Source organism: Oryctolagus cuniculus, chromosome 6 (assembly GCF_051225735.1).
Source record: "Oryctolagus cuniculus isolate XC-2025 breed Fujian yellow rabbit chromosome 6, ASM5122573v1, whole genome shotgun sequence".
NCBI lineage: Eukaryota > Metazoa > Chordata > Mammalia > Lagomorpha > Leporidae > Oryctolagus > Oryctolagus cuniculus.
In genome coordinates, this window is record NC_142872.1 from 158,530,032 (window position 1) to 158,554,380 (window position 24,349).

Consider the following 24,349-nt stretch of genomic DNA (forward strand, 5'->3'; position numbering starts at 1 on the left):
TTTATCGTCACCTTGGGGCACACACATCAACTGACTGAAAACCTGGACTAAAATCCGCACACAACAGACTCCACTGGCAAGGATGGCCGTGAAGAGCTGACAGGGGCGCACAGCTGACCAACCGGAGGCGAGGATCACCTTGCGGGCTGCCCAGCCCCTGCCAGGAGCCCTGTGCCGTCCCACGGGCAGCCAGCCACGCTCAGCCTCCCAGGAGCGGTTTTCAGGGCCCGTGTTCAGATCCAGAATTTTGTCTGGAGCTCGGCTGGACTCCGCAAGGCCGAAAGGCTTAGTCGCCAGTGTTGCTACAACACAGAGCTCATGCCAGCACCACAACACCTGGTAGCCTGGACTGAACGAGAACGGTCACAGGTGGCCCTCGCCTGCACGGGATGCTCACAGCAGCCCCCAGCAAGGCAAAGCCCCAATGCTGGATGCATCTGAGACACGCTCCACGGGGGCTCAGGGAACAAGCTGGGAGGAGACGCTCGGGTCCGTGCTCAGCCACACCTGGGTTCTGCCCGGGCTCCAGGGCCACCTGCTGTACATCTCTGGGAAAATCACCCAACCTCTCTGAGCTCCACCTCCTCACGTCCACACAGGGTCTTAGTATGACTAAAACCATGTATAATGCACCAACAGTGTTACATTCACAACAGTAGCTTCCTTGTGCCAGACGCTGTACATAAATGAACTCGCTCAACACTCTGCCAGGAAGCCTATGCATCCCCATTTTACAGATGAAGATATGAAGACCCACAGCAATGATGGAATTACCCAGTTACCCAGCTAGCAAGTGGCACCTCAGTGCCTCATTCTCACTGTCCCTCCTCCTCCCTGTCCACCATGGAGCAGTGAAATGAAAGGGGCTTGGAGAAGCAGAAAAACCGAGGAGAAGGGCATGGCTGAAAGCATTAACACAGCATCATATTCCTGGTTTCACAGCAGCTTAGTCACCACAGCCAAAAGGTGTAGGCAACCCGAGCAGCTCCCAGTGATAAATGTGGCATAGCCATGCAGTGGAATACTATACAGCCAGGAAAGGGCATTGACACCTGCCACCACAGGGATCAAAGTCGGGGACATTATACCAAACCAGTCATAACAGCACAAATAGTTCTACTCACAGAAGACACTCAGGACAGTCAAATTCACAGAGACAAGGGCAGGTGTTTGACCTCATGGTCAAGACTGGTGAAGATGGCTGCATCCCACCACAGTGTACCAGACAGTGCCAGCTGGCTCTGGTTCCCAACTCCAGCTTCCTGCTAATGTGCACCCTGGGAGGCAGCAGCAATGGCTGGTAAGTTGGCTTCTTGGTACCCACATGGGAAACCAGGACTGAGTTCCTAGCTCCTAAGCTTCAGTCTGGGACATTGTGGGGATTTGGAGAATGAAACAGCAAACAGGCTAGTTTTCTCTTTTTTCTCTCCCAAAAAAAATCAGAGACAGAAAATGCCAGGGTGACTGGGGAGGGGGAAACAGGGAATCACCGGGTCCTGAGTGCAGTTTTGCAAGACGAGCAAACGCCTGCTTGTCCTGCGGTGGTGACGAATGCACATGTCACAGTGGTCCAAATAGTAAAATCCATGTTATGTGTATTTTACAAGTAGAAGAACCTTGAATATGGCAAAGGAGGGCCGTGCCCCACCACCTGCTCTCCACCCCCTACCCCAGAGTGGACTGGTCTCTCCACTTGGTGTTTTGTGAGCAGCTTTGTTTACAGCTAGAATCCCATGGCTTTGATCCTTCTTCAACATCACCATCATCATCACAGACACTTACAGCTTAGTCTTCATCTCTTCTATGTGCTTTACCTTTATTTACTTAGGCAAACCTCAAAACTGCCCAAATGTGAGGGGGCTGATATCCCCACTTCATTCATGGTGAGACTGAACCCCACAGAAGTGAAGGAAGGTCCCCGAGCTCACGCAGTCTGCCTACCGACTCCGGGCTCCTCCCACCTTTGCCATCGCAAACACAGCCTCGGTTTTCACCTGCATCCTCCCCGTTTCCCTCAAGCCAAAGTCCCCAGACTCCTGCAGCCTGAGGAGCATCTGTGCCCAGCGCTATTCTGGAAACAAGTGCCCGGCTTCTGCTGTTTGCAAAGTCAGCAGTTCCCACTGCTCTTCTTTCTCCAGATCAAGCAACCTGGTCCCCAGCTTAATTTGTTTCATGCAGTGACACTAATTAATGTCCCAAATTTCAAGACACTGAGGTGTCTGCAGGTGCGCGTGCGCATACACACACACACACACATTCGCGGGTGCAAGCCTCCAGTTTGTGTTAGATAACTTTTATTTTCAAAATGATGCATGTGGATATTTTACCCGAGTCACACTGTCTCTACTTCAACCATCGGTTCTGCTTTCTCAAAGTCATACAAACCCCAAATGGGATCCATCCTCCTGCCTGCCACCCAGGGTGGGGTGGGGGGGGTTGGCTCAACCCATCGTGGACAGCACGGATGCTAGGAATCCAGGACACTCCTGCCCAGTGAGCAACAGTCCCGTCCACGGTGCTGACAGCTTCTCCCCTGAGAAAGCACAGAAGGTATCCAACCAGCTCATTCTACAGAGCACAGAGACATTGGAGTTTCTTGTTCAGTCACACAGCTCCGTCTCTTTATTTCATCCCCTCGCCCCTCAGCCACCCCGCCCACCCTTGAATCACTGGCTGCATTTTCTCATCCCCAAGGTCTTTCCAGTCACTCCCACAGCTCAGCCCTAACCCTGATCCTGGGCCATTCCACACTTCCATGCCTGGATTGAAGTTGCCTTCTCCCGGAAGGAAGCCTGCCAGGGCTCCATCTCAGAACCAACGCAGAGCAGTCCCTCTGTATTTTGACTTCCAGGCTGTGTGCCATCTGCCTGGAGACAAGCGCTGTTCCTTCCATCACTATCAACAGTACTTGTCCAACCACTATGCCATCCTATGGTCGCCGTGGTCTGCTGCTGCAGGTCCTATTATCCCTTTTTACCAATGAAGAACTTGAGGTTTGGAGAAGGTGAGCACCTTGCTGAGGGGGGCACAGAAGCACAATGGGGACTAGCTCCCAGCCATGGAAGCCAGAGCTACTCTGTGACCACAAGGCCGACTGCCTCCCTGTGGGCCATGAGCACCTCTGCCTGCAGTCTGGAGTCTGAAGTCTTTGAAGGTGGGAGCCGTGCCACTTGCATCCACACCTACCATATGGCAAACCCTCCATCACCCATGTCCAAAAGCTTGGGCATCAAACTCCTGGTCCAGGAAGGGCAGGCCTCCTGCTTTCTAGTCCAGGGACAGGTCATTCTGCAGGCCACCTCTGGCTGGACATGACCTCCCTCAAGGAGCATGGTGGCCTAGCAGAGTCCTGGAGTGAGAAGTCCCGTAAGCCATCCTGCCTCCTACCCCGACCACCAACAACCAGCTACAATGAGCTAGAGTAGCTTCAGTCACTCAGGATGACTAACTCTGGTCACTGCTTTCTGCTCAACAGGCTGGGCATCACAATGGTCAAGGCCTGTGAGGGCTTCTAGAACCTTCTCCCACATTCACAATGGTGGGACAGGAAGGAAGCAGACAATGCTGACACCTTTTGCAGCCACTCAGGCAGGGTCCGGGGATGGATGCTGATGCTGTTGGACCAGAGGCTCCCGCTCCGTGGTGGCCTCCTGAGACCATAACATGGAAGACATCGTGGCTGCTCACCTGGATGCCACAGCCCCATCCTCCTCCTCCCATCAGAACCCCATTTGGCCTGGTGCCAATGTGCCTGGCCTCAGAGAGTGGGTCAGACATGTTCAAGTCCATCATCAGGGCCCCTACAGCTTCACCTCGTTGTCCAGGGTAGAGGGAGCAGGTGACCAGCTCTGGTCAATGCTACGCCAAGGGAATCTATTGTCCCCTCCTGCTGGGCTGAGAAGGACCATGGCTCTTGTGTGCCCACCCAGCCGACAACCATACACAAATGAGCCCTCAACATCTCAGAGAAATCATCATTCCATGGGCGGCATCTAAGAAACAAGGGCAGAAGAAAGGGGAGGAGAGAAAGCTGGGGTAGCCTTGGAACCAGGCGGGGTCTGGGGTCCAAGGTCTGCGGACTTACAAGTGTGCTCTAAGCCTCCATGCACAAACCCACCAACTCTTTTTTTTTTAAAATAATATTTCATATTTTCATTATTTTCTGTTTACAGAAATACCAAGAATGCAGTAGAGTGTTCCTGTACACCTGCGGTTTTCCCCATAATTAACATCTCCCACTAGTTTGCCACATTTGTTACAATTAACAAGTCAATACTAATGTGTTATAATTAACCAAAGTCCATAATTACTTGCTTTCCTTAGTTTATACCTACTGCCTGGTTTTCTTCCCCGAGATGCCGCATTTCATTTAGCTGTCCACATTTCCACAGGCATCTCCGCATTTCATTTAGCTGTCCACATTTCCACAGGCGTCTCTGTGCTGTGACTATGTCTCGGGCTTTGCCTGCTTTAAAGGACCTAGAAAGCTACATAAGCCGTCTAGAGTGTGCTCAGGTGTCACGTGTTAAGTTCAGACTCCTCTGTCGGAATTTGTGTGGTTACACAGCCTCATGCTGAAAATGGGGTGACAGGCTTTGGAAGTCTACAGCAAAAAGTCATTTTATGACGTCACATCAACGGCGCCTGTTATTCATGTGACTAATCACCATGGATGCTACCCTGGGTCCCCTGGCTTCACGTCAGGTTCCTCCACGGTCATGTTCTTTATGAAACCCCCTTTCCACACTCTGTTCTTTGGGAGGACATCACTCTATGCAGCCCACAGTGCGCCCCCTCTCCTGGAGGGTACCGTGTCTGCATAGATGACCTGGAATTCTTCTCCTTGGGAGAAGAGTCTCTCTTCCTCCTCCTGCTTATTCACTCATTTATTTATACCACTGTGGATTCATGGTTATTTATTCTATACTTTGATTATATTCCAACATGAAGACAACTCAAAAAGTTTGTGGAAAAAGGATTAAAAGATAAGTTAAAGGTAGTTAGGAAGCTGGTTGGGACACCCCTATCCCATGTTGGAGTTCAAGTCCCAGCTCCACTCCCGATTCCAGCTTCCTGCTACTGCAGCCTGTGGGAAACAGCAGGCTCAAGTCATTGCATCCAAGCCACCGATGTGGGACACTGGGGCTGAGTTCCCATTCCCAGCTTCAGCCCACCCAACCTTGGCTATCTGGGGAGTCGATTAATGAATTGGAGGACTCTCTCCCTCTCAGATAAGTAAACTTCAAAACCATTTAAAGATGAGTTTATGTTGCTGCAAATTAAACGCATGCATCTTCCATGCAATGCCTGAAGCTCCCCTTTTGCATGGGTCTCTCAATTTTTTTTTGCACCAAAATAAACGTAGCTTTGAATTCCATTTTCTACAAGCTTTTTGAAGAGCTACTTTTTATTCCTCAAGTTGTTCCAGCTCCGACCACACTGCTCCTTGATGGCCCCCGTGTCATCCTCCCATCACTGTGGGAGTTTCCACCCATTTCCTTACTTTCTGGCAACACAAGAGGTCCTAAGCTCTTCTCAGATTGGATCCTGGTTTTCTTTTCCTGCAGAACAGTATCAGAAACCAAGACCTGTGTGCTAGGTGTGCGTGCAGCCACCAGGGGAGTTGACCTTATAGGCCCACTCACTGACAGCACAGGAAATGTGTGTGTGTGTACATGGGCCCATGCATCCACACGTATTTACAGATATTGCTATACAAAGTCACCTGTGTTTGTATTAAGCTAAATCTGAGTTCACACACACTTCTCCAATTCCCGTTCAGGGGATATGGCTAATTTAATGCATATTCTAGATTCCTTTGCTCTTCTGTGAGTTCTCACTCCAGTGGTGGAAAGCCTCGCTCCCACCATCACCACCAGTTTGCTGAACTATTCCGCTCCAGGATACACCGAACAGCATCAGAATCACCGCTTGTATCCCTATGGGAACAACTTCACCCACTGAGCTGCAGTACTCATGTGCCGCTCCTTTTGCTTTCGGTCTCCCAGGCTCCACTCATTGTCAAAGTTACACCGGCCAGCACCTTTTCCCTCCATCACCTTCCATGAGAAAGTTTGATCTATGTGTAAGCCTGCTAGATTCTTTAGTCAACATCTGTATTCTTCCTAGGGTTCCCTTACCTCATCTATATAAGTTAATTTGCAAACATTCACTTGTGTTGAAAGTTCTACAGGATTTGACAAATGCATGAAGTCATGTACCTACATTACAGAACTCATTCCATCACCTTAAAATATCACCTGCGCCTCATCTATGCAAACCTCCTCCCTTCCTCCGAGCCCCCAGCATCCACTGATCTTTTCAGTCTCTCTTTAGCTTTGCTTTTTATGCTGTGGGATTAAAATCATCCAGCGTGTAGGCCTTTCACACTGGCCTCTCACTTAGCAATCGGCATTTAAGCTTCATTCATGCCTTTCATAACTTGATAGCTCATTTCTTTCCATTTTTAAGATTTAGTCATTGCATGTGAAAGTCAGAGTGACACAGAGAGAAGGAGAGACAGGAGGAAAAGAGATTGTCCATCTGCTGGTTTACACCCCAAGTGCCACACAGCTGAGGCTGAGGCACACCCACACCAGCAACCCCAGCTGAGTCTCCCCGTGTGGGTGGCAGGGGCCCAAGCACTTGGGCAGCCATCGTCCATTGCCATTAGTAGGAAGCTGGATCAGAAGTGCACAGTAGCTGAGACTCCACCCAGACACTACAGTATGCAGCACAGGCATTCCACGTGGTGGTCTAACTGGCTGTGCTACAATGCTCACACCAGCTCATTTCTGTATATAATGAATTACAATCCATTGCATGGATGTATGATAGCTTTTTTATTCATTCACCTACCAAAGAGCATTGTGGTTGCAACTTTGGGTGATTATGGTAAAGCTACTATAAACACTGGCATGAAGATTCTAGTGTCGATATAAGACTTTGAATGAATTGGGAAAATACCTAGCAGCATAATTTCAGGATTCTGTAATAACAGTGTTTAGCTTTGTAAGAAATGGTTCAACTGTCCTCTTAGGCTGGCTATACCAGTTTTCATCCCCACCAGCAATGAATTAAAGTTCCTGTTGCTTCACATTCTCGCCAACATTTGCTACTGCCATTGTTTTGGATTTTAGCCACCCCCATTCTACTAGGTTTGCAGTGACATAGATTGTGGTTTTAATTTGCAGTCCCCCAAGAAAATGATACTGAGCATGTTTGTCATTTGTATATCTTCTTTGTTGAAATTTCTATTCAGATATTTCGTGTTTTGTTCTTTTTTGTTTGTGTTTTATTGTAAATGGACCATACTTTAATTGCTTAGCCTCCAACTGACAGGCATTTGCACTCTTTCCTGCTACTTTGCTGCTATGGAGACTGCTACCTTAAGTAAACTGGAGTATTTTGCAGCTACACGGAATACCACCTTACACACGGTTTCATATTTATGAAGGAGAATCCTCAGGGTAAATTCTAGAAAAGGAAGTTGGCTGAGGACAGAGTTAATTCATACACATGATTTATTAAGAACTTTTTCTTTAAATTTACTTGAAAGGCAGAGTGAGAGACAGAGACACAGGGGAAGGCAGAGACAGAGACAGAGAGAGAGAGAGAGAGAGGTCTTCCATCCACAGAAAGAGGTCTTTCCTCTGGTGCTTCACTTCTCAAATGGCCACAAGAGCCAGGGCTGGTTCAGGCTGAGGCCAGGCGCCAGGAACTCCACCTTGGTCTCCAACGTGGGTGAAAAGGCCCAAGCACTGGAGCCAACATCTGCTGCCTCCCAGGTGCATCAGCAGAAGCGGGGCCGGAAGTGCGGAGGAGCCGGGAATCAAAGCGGGGATTGTGATACAGAAGCAGAGGTGCAGCGTGGCGGCTTGACCTGTGGCACCACAATGCCTGCGCAGCACGTGTGACTGTTAGACGCACTCACACTGTACTCCTCAGGGATTCTACGATTCTGCACTCCCACCAGCAATGTAAGCAGAATTTGTTGTCTCTAGCCTTGCAGATGAAACACGTTTTTAAATGTTGCCAATTTATAAAGAAAAATGGGGGCACCACTGTGGCCTAGTGGGTAAAGCCACTGCCTGCAATGTTAGCATCCCTTATGGGTGCCAGTTCAAATTCCAGCTCCCTGCTAACGTCCTGGGAAAGCAGCAGAAGATGGACCAAGTGTTTGGGATGCTGCTACCAAAGTGGGAGATCCAGAGGAAGTTCCTAGAACCTGGCTTTGGCCTGACCCAGCCCTGGCTGTTGCGGCCATCTGGACAGTGAACCAGCAGATGGAAGATCTCTCTCTCCCTCTCCTTCTCTTTAACTCTTCCAAATGAATAAATCTTTAAAAAAAAAGGAAAAATGGTATCTTGGTATGGCTCACATTGCTTTTTTGTTATCTACACCTTGTTGTTCTGTGTTACCATTGTTTTCTATGTTGTTGCTGAACTTTTGTTATGTTCGTATTTATTCAAGCTGCAGGGACAAAGAGCTCTTCTTTCTATCTGCTGGTTCACTTCCCGCAATAGCTGGTGCTGGGCCAGCCCATAGCCAGGAGCCAGGGAGTCAATCCCACAGGGAGGTGAGCACCCAACTGCTTGAGGCAACACCTGCTGTTTCCGGGAATATGCACCAGTAGGAAACTGGAATCAGAACAGAGCCACGTCTGAATCGCTCTTGGCATTGAACTTGAAGAGTTCTTTGGATGTTTTATACAAGCTGTTTATCTGATGCATGTTTTGCAAATATTTCTCCAGCCAATGGCTTGTTTTTTCACCCTACTAGCAGTGTCTTCTATGGACTTTTCTTATGAGAAAGAGAGAGTCCAAATGATTGTTTTAATAATGGCATGCTAGTCCAGACTAACACTAGTCAGTGAAAACTGTAGAAATCAACCAAGTATTGCACGACCTCAAAGAAACTAAAAATTACTGACTTGCAAACCTTAAAAAGGTGATTTTTTAAGGTATGCAAATTTCATTACAATTAAAAAACTCTGGAAGAAAAGAAAATCAGTAGCTAGGAAGTGACCACGCTGGACGTGACCCCAGAGCTCCTGACCCCAGCACAGCTGCCGCATTCACAAAGTATCAAGCTAATCCCGGTCCTGCCCCTGGAAAACTCTGACGTCAGACCATTGTTCTGAGCATCAGTGCCCCCTCTGCAAATCAGGCCGGTGTTACACACCTGATAGCACTACAACAAGGAGTCAATGCAGCAATGCCTTTGGTTAACCCAGCACCTTGGACAGGGTAGGTCAGTAAAAAACAGAAGGGATGATCCCGATCGCTGGCACCTGGAAATGGAAGAGTAGCCTCTCTCTCTCCACCTGGCACTCACCCTCCCTCCTCTCTCTCTCTCTCTGCCTCCTTAAACCAACACACACACACCCCCCTCATTCGACACAGCATCCAGAGCCACTGTTAGCTCTCACGGAAGACACTGAACAATTACTTTAACCTTCATCAGATTTTGACTTGAGAAACAACTGTTTTTGGAAGATGCAATTTGGTCCAGGGCATATTCCTAACTATGAAACAACCTAGACTCATTGAGCAGGTTTCAAACCACTAGTTAGTGTGGGTTTACTTGGTACATTCATGCACTTATTTATCAAGTTCCTATCAGGAGCCAGGCTCCGTGCTTGTACATAGCAGTTTCTCCCTCCCTCCCTTCATGTACTTCCCCAACAGGAGGCATCAGGGAAAGATAGAAAATATGACTGCAAATAGCAAAGAAAAGTTAACAAGTATTTGGAATAGGAAGTGTCATCCAGACACCCTGAGGAGAGGAAAAATCTCCAGGAAGAAAGAACCCAGAATGAGAGTCTCTAGGGTTTTTGCTCTACTGGAGTTGGCACAATCCTGGCAGCCAAAGCAAAAAGAGAAACAGGTGCATTCGACAGAATTCATTTTTTACCAGATACAAACACAACAGTGCGTTCAGAGAGAAAAGGTGCTGGCTTCTCATACCCACAGACACAACTTTCCTTTCTGGGCAAGTAAGCAGAGTGCACATCAGGTTTTGAAGCCCAGCAGGATCGCACACACTCAATCCGAGACTGCGTGAAGGACGTGTGGTCCTGGCAAGGACCCTAGCCAGCATCTCTGCTTCTGTAGGAAACTCAAGCAGGCAGCAGGACTCTCTCTTTGCACAGCCGTTACTCCCTGCATCATACCTGCCTTCCACTCACCACCATGGCCTGGCAGAACCCGTAGGTTCTAGTGGGACTGCATCACAGGCAGGGACATCACTCAGAGCAGAGATCGCAACATCTACTCCAACACTACTCTCCCTCACTGAACTCGTTATTATCTTAGCATGACAGAGAAATAACAGGGAAGGAAAGGCTACTGAACCAATGCCCACCCGAAGTCCAGACCGGACTCTGGGCTCCATTCTGGTTATTTCACATCTTCCTTACTCCATGGAGAGGCTGCTCTATGCCACAGGTGAGAAAACAGGTTTGAGTTGGATAAGTGCTTTGCTCCTGATTTCTCAGCTAAAAAGGACACAGCCACGGCCAGCGCCGCGGCTCACTAGGCTAATCCTCCACCTTGCGGCACCGGCACACCGGGTTCTAGTCCCAGTTGGGATGCCAGATTCTGTCCCAGTTGCCCCTCTTCCAGGCCAGCTCTCTGCTGTGGCCCAGGAGTGCAGTGGAGGATGGCCCAAGTCCTTGGACCCTGCACCCCATGGGAGACCAGGAGAAGCACCTGGCTCCTGCCTTCGGATCAGCGCGGTGCGCCGGCTGCAGTGCGCCGGCTGCAGTGCGCCAGCCACGGCGGCCATTGGAGGGTGAACCAACGGCAAAAGTTAGACCTTTCTCTCTGTCTCTCTCTCTCACTGTCCACTCTGCCTGTCAAAAAAAAAAATAAAAAATAACAAAAATTATAAAAAAAAGGACACAGCCAGGATTCCAAACCAGTGCTTCTGTCACTGAAGCTGCACACCCCTTGGGTGCTGGCAGTGAGTTGAGTAAAGCAGCAAGAGTGGCAAGCGTGTCAAGTGTTCCCTTAGACTCCGGCGTGTGCAGAAGGGATCCTTGTATGTATGAGAGGCACAAAGCAAACCCAGTCCAGGTCCTCTCTCTCCTGGTTTATGATTCTACTCCAATGAGAACATAAACCAAACCTTCGTCCCTAAAGGTGTAGTGCAGTCATGGTCCCCATTGTACACGAAGGCAGGAATGGGCTCAGAATCTCCCCTGAGCCATTGAAACGGCTTTGGCAACTGTGCTGAACCCCAACTCAACATGTGCTGGGACAGACTGAATAGGACCTGGCCCCCCAAACTCATGCATGTGTGTGAACCCAGAAGTCTTATCAGAGTGGTTAACAGGTTAATAGTGGCTTGATCAAGGCAGACTTTATCCTCTTATGTTGCCTGCAGGTGAGGCCTTTGTGAAGTGATGGGATTGCATCGAGTTGCCAGACAGCCTGTAAACGAATCACAATGATTTTTAAAATTATTTCATTTTATTCAAAAGGCAGACAGAGGCCGGCGCCGCGGCTCACTAGGCTAATCCTCCGCCTAGCGGCGCCGGCACACCGGGTTCTAGTCCCGGTCGGGGCGCCGGATTCTGTCCCGGTTGCCCCTCTTCCAGGCCAGCCCTCTGCTGTGGCCAGGGAGTGCAGTGGAGGATGGCCCAGGTGCTTGGGCCCTGCACCCCATGGGAGACCAGGAAAAGCACCTGGCTCCTGGCTCCTGCCATCGGATCAGCTGCGGTGCGCTGGCCGCAGCGCGCCGGCCGCGGCGGCCATTGGAGGGTGAACCAACGGCAAAGGAAGACCTTTCTCTCTGTCTCTCTCTCTCACTGTCCACTCTGCCTGTCAAAAAAAACAATAAATAAATAAATAAAAAATAAATAAATAAAAATAAAAGGCAGACAGATACACAGACAAAGGTTTTCCCTCTGTTAGTTCATTCCCCAAATGCCCACATGGCAGGCGGAAGCCTGAGCTGAGAACTCAATCTCGTCTCCCATGCAGGTGGCAGGGACTGGAGTACTTGAGTCATCACTTCTCTAAGGTGCATCTCAGCAGGAAGCCAGATCAGAAGCAGAGGAGCCAGGACTCAAACCAGGCCCTTTGATACAGGAAGCACGCATCCAAACCGCACCTTTTTTTTTTTTTAATATCAAGCAAATAAAGGTTTATTGATAACTTAAGAGCCTCCCCACCTCCTCATTACTTTTTTTTTATCTTTTATTTAATGAATATAAATTTCCAAAGTACGACTCATGTGTTACAATGGCTTCCCCCCCCATACTGTCCCTCCCACCCACAACCCTCCCCTTTCCCACTCCCTCTCCCCTTCCATTCACATCAAGATTCATTTTCGATTATCTTAATATACAGAAGATCAGCTTAGTATACCTTAAGTAAGTATTTCAACAGTTTGCTCCCACACAGAAACATAAAGTGAAAAATAATAGATGATTTTTTTTTTAAATGATGATGAAATCAGATCAGACCTATTGTCATGTTTAATCCCAGTGAGAGTCAAGTTGGGAATTGATAATTTCTTTTTTTTTTTTTTTTTACAGAAGATCAGTTTAGTGTACATTAAGTAAAGATTTCAATCGCCAAACCGCACCTTAACTGCCATGCCAAACACCTGCTCCTCCTTACGATGGCCTCTTAGGAGAGAACGCAGAGTGGGTGGAGGGAGTTTCCCTCCCTGTGTCATAGAAGCCACTCAGGACTACACTGCCAGCAGGACCAAAGTCTCCACACTTCCTTCAAACAACCGCTATTTTATTTGGTGAGTATTACATATGTGAGCCCACCTCCATCTCAACCAGGAGCTGGCTCCTTGCACCTAAGGCAGACAGCGCCAGCTTCCCCAGGCTCTTGAAAGCTCCATCACCTTGGCACACAGGAAGGGCTCCCGGCTATTAGACACCATGTACTGAACCCACGCATTGAGATCCTTGTAATTCAGATGTTCTTCCTCAATGGTGAAGCCCAATGAAAAATTAATGAGAGGAAAAGACGCCACAGGGTTACCGTGACTGCTAGGCCTGCAGACTTGCTATACCTAAGACTACTAAGAAAACAGAAGCACATTTGGGAACCATAAGCGACAGGAATGTCTTCAGTGCAAATGCACAGGTTATGGCCAAGGGATGTCTCTGCCCTGGAAGTAGTCCTTGGCTGGTGATGGGTGGGGTTCAGAGAACATTCTGGGCTCTTCCACACCACACTCCATGTTCCCCAGGAAGACTGAGCAGCATGGCTCCTATAGCTGCCTGCTTCCTCTTCCCGTCTTGCCCATTTTCCCCAAATTTACTTTTTTCTCCAATTTTTCTCAGACAAATATCCTAAATCAGGCCTTCTCTATAGGGGTGGTATTGCCTCCAAGGGAGCAAACTTGGTTCTTGCGGGGTAGGATGGGGTAGGGAAAAAAAAATAACGTCCCTTATGTATCAAGCCCAGATACGCACAGAGTTCCCAACGCCATACACAGTGCAACCATAGTATTAAATGTTCAGGCAAGGCTGAAAAGACCCCTCAAAAGGAGGTTACTAAAACAAGATCCAGCCACTCTGGGTTAAGGCCCTGACACGCACACGAGCTTCTTGCCTGAAAGTGGGGCTTGGGGCAGGGGCTGCAAACTAAAATATGACCACGGCAGGCTACCACACAAGGTGCGCGTGGAGTAAGACCACTAACTACTTAAGCACGACAGAAGGCGGGGAACATTAGGTCCCTTTCTCAGATGAGCAAACTGAGGTTATGAGACGTTAAGATGACTTGCGGAAGCCTACAGAGCAAGGCTGCAGAAGACTCAAGGTGAGATCCTGGGTTTCCCAATGGCTGGGCCGGGGTCTCCTGGACTCTCAGCCACACCTCGAGGAGTCATCGAGAATGCTTAACCCAAGGCATGGAAAAGTGCACCAGAATCGTCATGAACTGTTACCAGTGAAAATAAACCAGAAACAGAACAAATGCTGGTGCTGCCCCCAGGTGACTTTGCAAACAACCCAGTAAAGAGCAACTTAGCGGTCACCGATACAAGGGTTTGCAATGCCTCAGTTCAGGGCTGCACTCAATGGAGACCAGGGACTGCCTGTCAGGATTCTGGCCTGAGGACTGGACTGGGTTGGAGAGGAGGGGGTGGACAAGAGAGGATCTCAGCTGTGCTATTTCAGCAGAAAGAGAGGCCCTCCCGGCAAGGGGGCACCTGGTGCAGACGCCTGATCAGTCAGCCTGGGCTTTCTTCCGAACACGAATAAATAACTCGCAAGAATCCAGGTGAAAGTGCAGCCGTGGGCAGTAACTGCTTTGCCTCTGAAAGCAAACATTCTGAACAAATAGCCCCAGCTTTCCTGAAATACAGCAAAAGATCCTATTGAGCCAGCACACTTTGGATAGGACTGGATTCAGGTTCTCAGTAAGACAGTTGCAATCCTACAGGACTCAGGTCTTCAGTCAGTCCCCCTCCCGAGCTGCAAGGCTGCCTGGGGACTGCAGGGGGAGCCTGCAGTGGAAGAAGACCCGCCCCCCCCTTCCCCGCCGCCGTGGGGTCCTCCCACGGGTCAGCAGTGTGACCTCAGGTGAGTTTCCAAGGGCCCTGGGCCTCCACGTCCCCTACGGTGCAGTCCCTTCCAGCTCTGCCAGCCTCAGTTTTTCAATCTAACAGCTGCCTCTCTCAGTGCCGTGCTTATAAATCCTGTCGACGGATGAGAGGTAACTCTCCACGGATGAGCCTGGTTAGACTGTCGACTGATTACTGAGGCTGCCGCCTTCGTTTCTTGACTGGCATCACCAGGCGCAGGCACATCCGTGACGGACGTATGTGGAGTGGGACGAAGCAGGCGTGGGGCAGAAGCGGGAGATGGGGTTCGATAGCACCACGTGGCTTCCCAGGAGGACAGGAGGGCTGGGCTGGATGAGTCCATGTCTCGTTGAAGAAGATTTCCCCCATCCCCTTAAGAAGACATTATGGTAGAAATGAACTTAAGCGGTTGTGACAAATTCACAAAGATAGCAATGGCAGATAAGCCTACGCGGAGCCTGCCTGCTTCCCCAGTACAGCACTGGCTCAAGAACACTGGACTTGGTCATTTGTAGAAGGCTCCAGCTGTAGCTTCTGTGGTTACTAGTATATGAGAGAGAGAGAGAGAGAGAGAGAGCGAGAGAGCACAACCATGACATTGGTCAGATGGTGGTGCTTCCCAAGAGGCGACATGATAAGCCATCAGATGATGTAAAGTGTTAGCTGTCATCAATATGCCGGTTTACACACCTCTACTCAACTGCCACACTCTGTTATAGCATCCAATCTCACAGGGCTCCGGAGGGAGGGAGGGACGGACAGGAGGAAAGGAGATCCCAGCCCTGGGGTCATCAGCATGGAGAGAAGCCCACTTCAGCAGGAAGCTGACCAGAGTCCATGTATGGGATGCCCATGATAACAACTGCCTAAGTGCTTACTTCCATCTACTCACAGACCACACACAAGAGGCAAGCTTGTCCCCGAAGTACAGCCCAAGTGTTCTCTGGACATTTCAAGAAAAGAAAACTCCTCTGTCTTTTATGGGGCAAAATGAAATTCCCTTCCAACAAGCCTGTGGTTTTGTGGGGTCTGATTAGCATCCTATGCCACCTGCAAACCAAGGGGGCCTGGAATCTCCATCCTGACTTCAATCTTGCCGTCCCCAAGGCTTTTATTCTCTCAGTCTTTTACAAAAGGTACTCATCCTAGAGAAGCCAATAGCCCTGTAGGTACAGGTGCTAAGTTATCTGGCTAACAGTTTCCTAATAAAAATAAGCAGCGATGGTCAGGTGATGCAACGCAGACAGAAGCTGGCGGGTCCTACCCGGGAAGCTGCTGCAACCTGGCAGGGCTGAGGTTTCGACTGTGGGAGCCACCTGATCTTTCTAGAGCTTTAGGAAAATGCACCCTCAGAATGCTGCACACTGGGTCATTGCTAAAGGGCCCCCCGATGCCTTGGCTCGTGGGGTTCCCACACCAATCCTACACAATGCTCACTGCAATGCCCCTTTTGCAGACTGTGATAAGTGAGGTGTCCAAAGCATCCAGTCAATAAAGCTCTTATCAAGCACATCCAACGCACCTTCTGACAAACCTACAGCTGTCGTGGGCCACCCAAACAGAACCACAGAGCACAGCACGTGGAAAGCAGTTTTTATTTTGGCCAGATTCAAAGACTGACTTTGAAGGAATGTTTTCCTTGGCCTCTACACCATCCCAGTTGTTAAACAAATCTTGTTTGCATTCTGTCTGAACCTCCAGGACCAGATGAAAAGGGAAAGAGGAGCAGAAACGTGACCTTGACTAGGGGATCTTGCTTATTTATGAAACTAAACACCCATGGACTTAAATGGTGAATACAGACCTGAAAGGAAGACCTTCCAAATAATGCAAGAATGATAACTTGGCACTGAATTCGACTCAGGATACAGTTCTGCACATAGGAGAGGGAAGCTAGTCCTCAAGTGGGCACACAGCAGACCCCTCACCCATCTCTAGCTCCTTGCAGCTCCCCAGGAGAAGGCTCCCTTGCTACAGCCCAAGAGGGTCAGTGGGGCTTTCACTTGCCTGCCCTCCTGAGCTCCTCATTTGCATTCTATCATTGCATTTGCTAGGCTGTTTAAATTTAGCTGTTGCAAGTGTCTCTCTCCAAAGGGAAAGAACTTTGGCTCATCTCCCTCAACGGCCTGGCACAAGACTTGACATTCACAGGGATGCAGCAAGTGCAGCCTGGAAGTGAGCGGGCTGTGTGCACACTAAGTGGCACCTTTCCGCCAGGTGTCCATCTACCTGGGCCAAGTCCAAGGCCGAGAGGAGCCTGGAGCTATGGTCTACTGATGCAATCCATGGATCTAAGAAAGCCCATTCAGCTCGGCCAGCGTTGCTCAGGCCTGGCTTTGTACAATGCCACTCCTCAGTATTCACGTGTGTGTCCTGTGTGTCTGTGTTGACTCTTTTTAAAATTTTTTTAACTTTTTAAAAATATTTAAAAAGTTAAAAAATTAGAATACTTGTACATTCTCTTTACCTAGATTCACCAATTGTTGATAGTTTTGCCATATTTGCTTCTTTTTCTCACCCCCTCTGCATGTGCACCCACGTTGTTAGAACTATTTGACGGTAGGCTGCTGGCACAATGACTTGTCACCGCTATGGCAGCAAGCAGGTATTCAGAAAATAGAACATTCAGTGACAGAGCGGCCACAATGAAGTTCTCACACTCAAGAAATTCAATTCTGGGGGCCAGCACTCTGGCATACCAGATTAAGCCACCGTCTGCAGTGCCAGCATCCCATTTGGGCACCAGTTCGAGTCCCGGCTGCTCCACTTCCGATACAGCTCTCTGCTATGGCCTGGGAAAGCAGTAGAAGAAGGTCCAAGTGCTTGAGCCCCTGAACCCATGTGGGAGACTCAGAAGAAGCTCCTGGCTTTAGATCGGCACAGCTTCGGTCACTGTGGCCAACTGGGGAGTGAACCGGTAGATGGAAGACCTTTCTCTCTGCCTCTCCTTCTCTCTCTATGTAACTCTGACTTTCAAATAAATAAAAAAATAAGAGAGATTCAATTCTGATGTAATAATGGCATCTACTATGGAGACTGTTAGGATTTCCTTGGTCATCCCTATGCTCATATCCTTCATTTTTTTTTTTTTCTCAATCCAGGATCGCATCAAGGATCAAGCACTGACTTGGATATTTTGTGTCCCTGGCCTCATTTAACCGAGACAGTTCTCACCTTGCTTCCGCTGTTTGTTCATGCCATGGACTCTTGGGGAAAGAGCACGCCAGTCATCTTATAGAAATCCCCCAAACTTGAACTTGCCTGCTATTTTCTCCTGCCTTGGATGAGATCCTCTTAGGCACGACGGTAGGTGTGTGGTTCCACCGATGGTCACCAGGAAGACAGTAGCATCCATCTGTCGCATTATATTCAGGTTGGAAAACCACAATACAACTGGAATCTGCCAGATTGCTCTCTTACTGTGCCTTTTCCCCTTCATGGTTCACATGCTTGCCCAAGTCTTGATAGGCAAGGCATGGTCTGCACAGCAGCAGTTTCCCCTGGGAACTTGTCAGAAATCCAGCAGGAAAGCTCCCGACCCAGGAGGTAGCGTCTCCACCCCATCCTGCTGCTCTTCCACTGGGCACAACTGTGCCCTGACGTAAGCAGCACCACTCGGGTGAGGACTCCCGTGAGGTCATGGGACTGCTGATGTCAGCTCCTCGTTTGCCTTCTTCATCCTACTTGACTGCCTTGAAAATGCCACAGGGCCACAACCTGCAACCAGCTGCAATGCCGGCATCCTACATGGGCACCAGCTCATATCCTGGTTGCTCCACTTCCAATCCACCTCCCTGCTCATGGCCTGGGAAATCAGTGGAAGATGCCCCCAAGTGCTTGGGCTTCTGCCATCCACCTGGGAGATTTGGATGTAGCTTCTGGCTCTTATCTTCCACCTGGCTCAGCCCTCGCCATTGTGGCCATTGGGAGAGTGAACCTACAGATGGAAGATTCCTCCAAGTTTTTCAAAAAAATAAAAATCTTTATATAGAAAATGTCATGAAGAAAAGCAAGGAGTTCAAGAAATATAAAGAAAAATGAAAAATTCATTGCAAAGGGTGTGTGCATGGATTCTATGAGAGATACAAACAGGTGGCCGACTAAATATGATAGAGAGGGAAGCAAGAGAAGACGCTCATTGATTTCCTGCAAGGACAGGTGCGGCGCTTTACATCCATCGCCTCAATTAAATTTCACAGCAATCCCAGGGTGGGGGGAGTACGATCATCTTCATATCAGAGATAAACAGAAACTCAGGGAAGTTGGGCAAATACTCCAGGTCACATGAAAGAAAATGCAGAAGTGCACTGACCACACTCTTGGTGCTGTAAATAATGACAACTTCTTAAGATTCCCAGGTTCTCAATAAGAAGGAAGTCGACACTGTAAGGAGGGCGGGATTCAAAGAGGGAGCTGAGTGGGATGAGATAAGGTGATAGTGGCCTGCGGTCGACTAGAAAAACCAAGAGAACATCGAGAGAAGTGAGAGAAGAACAGGCACAACAGAGAATTGAAGCCAGCCTTGTCCAGGGAGAAAGCTGACGTCCCTTTGGCCATGGATCAGAGGCTGCAGGATCCGCCAAGACACCAAGGAAGGATCCCTCCTGCTCTGGCCGGGAGGTTGACCAGATGACCCAATTCTGAGCTTTCTGCTCACACTAACAATTTTGCTATTGGGATACATGCTCTATGCTCTATGGGGTAGAAATTGGATTGTCTGGCTTTATTTTGTTTACTGTTGCATCTTTATTATCTAGAAGAATGCCTGGCACAGAGAAAGCACTTGAGAAATAGCTGTGGACTGAACCACTTTCCTAACCCGGGTAACTATGATTACGCATTTTTCTGCAAGGTGCTCTTGGCCTCACAGAAGCCTATGACTGAGTCATGGCATTGTTCATATGAAGCAAGTCACGGTGACAGATACAGCAACTAGCCTAAGGCCATGCCCACTGTAAGAGGCAGCGCAGGCCTGGGAGCCCAGTGTTCTCCCACCCCAAACTTGCCAAGACCAATGACTCCCTGCTGGAATGAGCAGGAGATCAGCGTCTCCCCCCGACCTCGGGGACTTCAGATCCTCCAGGCCCTCTCCATCCCAGGGCAGCTGCTTGTTCCTGTGTCTCCTCACTGGTCCCTGGGGCCAGCCCACCTCAGAATGTATCAGGGGGCATTGCAGTGTGCCAGCAAGGTGCCTGGGCAGTGCCAAGCCCACCACATGCCAACATGGAGCCGGCATCACTCCACTAGCAGGCCAGTCATGAAGTCAGGTGTGTAAGACTTTTAAGGAGATCTCTATTCAGGATCAGATAATGAATACCAAGTGCTGGCACACACCCACTTCCAGGTTATCCTAATTTGCCTTGTGCAAAGCCACGGAGACTTAAGGCAAAATGCAGACGTGAACTCCAAGGCCACCACATCAGAATCTCTTCCAGCCATGAGTATTAAAATGGCAGGGAGGAGCTCGCTCACACGGGGTAAGGCAGGGTTGGTCTTTTCGCTCTTCCTGCAGTACAAGACTTCTGAGGATCACTTTCCTCACAAGAATCCTGTTGGGCCAACTCTGCCTACTTAGTGTCCTCGTGATGACAGAAATGCTGCCCCTGCTCCAGCACAGTCCTGGTTCTCCAGAGTGCCTGGAGAATCTGCTCACTCACCCATTCAGCAAACACTCACTTTGTACCTGCCACAGGCTTCCCAGCCAGCTGGGGATTCAGGACACCAAAAGCAACACAGCCCCCCACTCGGGGGCAGTTCTCTGCTCAGTGTGGCAGATGAGCAAACAGTTCCATCCGGGGCACTGTGCAGAACCCTCTGGCTGAGGAGGCCGCACGGGGACAGACCAGGGAGCCCAGCTGGGAGCGGCAGGAAGAGGCTTCCTGGAGGTGGTGACAGCAGAGCTGGGGCAAGCTGAATGTGAGTAGCCAGGGATTGAGAGTTTAGGGCAAAGGGAGCGAGGTAGGGGCCCAATTGCCACATTTCCTGTATTCTACTTTTAGTAAAGAGAGATAAGAAAAATAAATCTCATCTCATGGATTTGGTTCATTTAAAGAAAAAGAGAGCAAGTGAGCAAGCCAGCACTGGATTGCGAACCCACGGTCTGCCCAACTTGCTGGCTCCCTTCTGCCATTAGCCACAGCCCAGGATGGGATAATGGATGCTTCGAAGCACGACTTTCAATGCCTTGCAAAACCCTGAATCATCAATGAAAGGTTCAGTTATGTTCACTTGACTGGAATTCCTCGGAAGCTGGGGGAAAGGTGTTGGATGCATCACTTACCAAGCTTAAGTTCTGAGTATTAGCAGCTCAGGCCCAAACCAATATGGATTTCCCTGCACAACTCCCAACTCATCAGGATCCACAGCCTTCACCCCCCACAGTCCGATCCATGACACACTTCCCTCACTGGGTTTCTGGGTTCTAACCAGCTCCTGCGAACACTCACTTCCCACCCTTTGCCAACTATGTGCAGGACCACGACAATGGGCCCTGGGCATGCCCAGTGGCTTCTCACAAAACGCCCAAAGCCCACCGATTGTCAGCAGGAGGTCAGAACTAGGATTCAGGCTCAGCTACAACAGGTTTGACCCACTGTATTCCAATGGGAGCTCCAGAGTGTTAGCCGTGTGATCTTCCACAAGTGATCCTACTGCTGGAAGTGTTCACCTCCTCATCTCTAAGATGCCGACCATAGTTCCACGCAGGGAAATGACCAGCTAAGGCCTGGGATTCCTCCTTCTCACAAAGGCTCACATTCTGCTGGGTGCTCCTGGGAACCTGGGGCTACGGTTTTGGCATTATCAACCCTGCTGATAGGGCACGGAATAATTCAAGAGTAGGATGAAATGGAGGCTCTGTTCGTTGACAGGCCCTGGCTATCCCTTGCCCACAGTGGGTAAGGCAGGGCTGGGATGTCGGCTGGGAAAGATGAGAGGGGAAGAAAGAGGGACTCCACCATCTCCAGTGGGACTTCATGCCCATTAGATGCAGAGTGTCATTAACACGCAAGGGACACGTGAGGCAGTGTGTGCTTGCGTACACTCAAATAACATGCTGTGCCTTTATTTTTACTGTCACATATTCCAAGATGCACTTCACTTCATTGTAACCAAACCAGGGCAAATGAAAAAGCAGTTCTTGCTAAGTCTCTCTCCAGCCAGCTCGCTAACACCTGCCACACATGTGCGCGCACACACACCAAAGGCTGGATCCGCCCGGAATCCATGTTCCTGGCAGAACACTCCCCACCCCATGCCTCCGGCTGGGTCCTCGCGTTTCCAGGGAGGCACCCTCTGCAGGCTTTGGTCACCTCTGTGAAAAAACCTGTTGCTAAGTCTTAAGGTTCTGTGTGGACGCCCCCACCTGGTGGCCAAATCAGGAAGCGCACTTGCAACCAAGGAAGATTGGCAGGTGAGGCGAGAACTCCGAGGCGCCCTGAGACCCTCCGACCACCTCAATCGGTTGACTGGAGGAGGCGGAGAGAAAAATCCACTGCCTAATACGCAAGGTGGGGAGGGCGTCGTGGCCACGGCCGATCCCCTGGTGATGCTGCAGCTACCTGCGAAGCAGTCGGCAGGACAGCTAAGCAACAACCAGGAAGGGGCTATAGCTGGAAGTGCCCTGCCAGCCCCAAGAGGAGTGCTGGCCAACAGGACCCGGCCTGAGAGCTACCACGGCCACCCTCTCTACAGGCTCAGTGTCAGGTGCAGAAGGGAGTTCTATTCCTTCTGGGCACGCACTCCGATCCAGATTAGCAAGGAGATTCTTCCCAGGTGCTCGAGGAGGGACCTCTGACCCAGGGGCTTCCCACCCCCAGTGCCCTTGCTCAGCCAAAGCAAAACAGGGGGCAGCAACGGAGGCTAAAAGGAGATCAGAACCCAAATCATGGAGATGCATCAGCCAAGATAATCCCCAGCCCCTTCATCTGGCTCCATGAAGGCCCAGCTACTCAGCCTAGGCTGAGACACACAACCCCGTGCGCACGGGCGTGCGTCCACACACACATACACATACACACACACACACACACACTCACACCCACTTCCCGGGAAGAATCCAAAGCTATGCATTTTGACCAGTGCAAGCTCCCAATCACAGCAACACCAGGTTCCTTCCCATACCAGTACAGAACCCTAGGAAGGGCCGCACAAGCAGGCAATGTGCACGCGCGCACACACTCACAGACCCAGAGACGCACACCTACACACATTCACTACGGACAGTGCGCACCGCTCCCACCCCCAACTCCAGGAAGCTCAACTCAGCGGCGAGCCCAACAGAAGGCGGCCGCCCCAAGCAGCAAGCGTTCCTGGAGGGCTCGCTCGGTCCGCTTCAACGCCACCGTTATTCGGAAAATACGCATAATTCTCTTTCGCTTCAATACCAACGCCCGAGAGGGTGCCACAAACGCGCACCGCGCGCGCCAGGCCGCCCCCCGCCCGGACAGCCGGGAGCCGCTCTCGTGTCTTCTCCGCCCTGCCGTCCAGCGCCAGGAGAGCAGAGAAGCGCGCGCCCGGGGCAGCCCGCTCCCCGACCCAGCGGGACGCAGCTGCGGTTTTCCGAGCCCGGAGCCACCTCGGCTGCAGCCCCACCCCGAGTCCCAGCCGCGCGGGGGCCCCCGGCCCGGTACTCACACGAGCGCGTGGTAGAGCAGCGCCCAGCCCCGCGGTCTCTCCAGGGCGTCGTAGATCAAAGTTTGGATGCGCCGGCACTTGGCGTTGTTCCTGTTGACTGGCCGGCTCAGCGGGGTCTTGGCCAGCAGCCCGATGCCCTGCGGGGTCCGCCGCAGCCCCTCGTCGCGGCCACCGCCCTCCAGCAGCAGGGTCCCGTCTTTGTCGGCCCCGGCCCCGAGCGCCAAGGTGACTTGCTCCGCGTCGCCGGGCGCCAGCCCCACTTTCCGCTCCTCGTCGCCGGCCGCCGCCGCGTCCCCCCCGGCTGGGTTAGCGGCCCCGCCGCCTCCGCCGCCCCCTTCGCCGCCTCCGCCAGCCGCCCCCGCCGCCCTGCGCGCCTTGAGCCCCATCTGCCTCGCCCCCGCGGGCTGCTTCGCGGTTTCCGCTGCTGCTGGGGGAAGAAGGGGCGCCCGGGGAGCGTGGACGAGGCGGCGGCGACGGCGGCTGCAAGCCCGGGGAACTCCAATGCCATGATCCGCGCGCCTCTCCCCACCCACCCTATCCCCAAAAGCAGGCACAGGCGGGCCCCCCGGGGGGGCAGGGGCGGCGGGGCAGGGGGCCGAGGGGGTCACATCCCGCACGGGTCAGCCGCGGGACCCCGAGGGGGCGCCGACCGGGGGGCTGCAGGGAGCCGGCGCGAGCGCGAGGCTGGAGCCGAAGCGCTAGGGCGCGCGGCGGCAGGAGCCTGGCACCTGCGCTCCCGGGCGGCGGCGGCGGCGGCACCCGGGTCGGCGAGCCCGAGACAGCATCGCAGTTTATTTACAAGCCTGGTGCCAGCCGCCCGCCCGCCCGCGACACGCGCTGCCGCTGCCGCCGCCGCCTCCCCCTCCCTCCTCCGCGCTCCCACCCGTGCCCCTCCCCGCCCGCTCCAGCCTCAGCACCGCAGCAGCCGCGAGCAAGCGCGCCGCGGGCCGAGCGCACGCCGCCTCCGCCCTCCCTCGCCGGGGTGGGGCCCCATTGTCCCGCCCCGTCGCGGCGGGAGGCCCCGGCTGCGCCCCGCCCTCCTCCGCGCCCCCCACCCCGGCGAGACCCCAGGAGCCCGGGATCGCTGGGGCCGCCATCCCCGTCGCCCGCCTGGCCGTGCGCGCTGCCACCGCGGGGCGGGACTCCCCGCGCTCTC

The 24,349-nt window shown here is 51.5% G+C and overlaps 1 protein-coding gene across 1 annotated transcript in view; it reads right to left on the bottom strand.

Moving 5' to 3' along the window:
• The window catches only part of KCNQ3 (potassium voltage-gated channel subfamily Q member 3), a 341,725-nt gene extending 317,652 nt beyond the window's left edge, over nt 1–24,073 (bottom strand). The window contains exon 1 of the mRNA XM_008255917.5: nt 23,194–24,073. Coding sequence (XP_008254139.3) covers nt 23,194–23,579 — 386 coding nt within the window. The 5' untranslated portion in view covers nt 23,580–24,073. The remainder of the gene's footprint in view (nt 1–23,193) is intronic.
• Between the last annotated feature and the right edge of the window lie 276 nt (nt 24,074–24,349).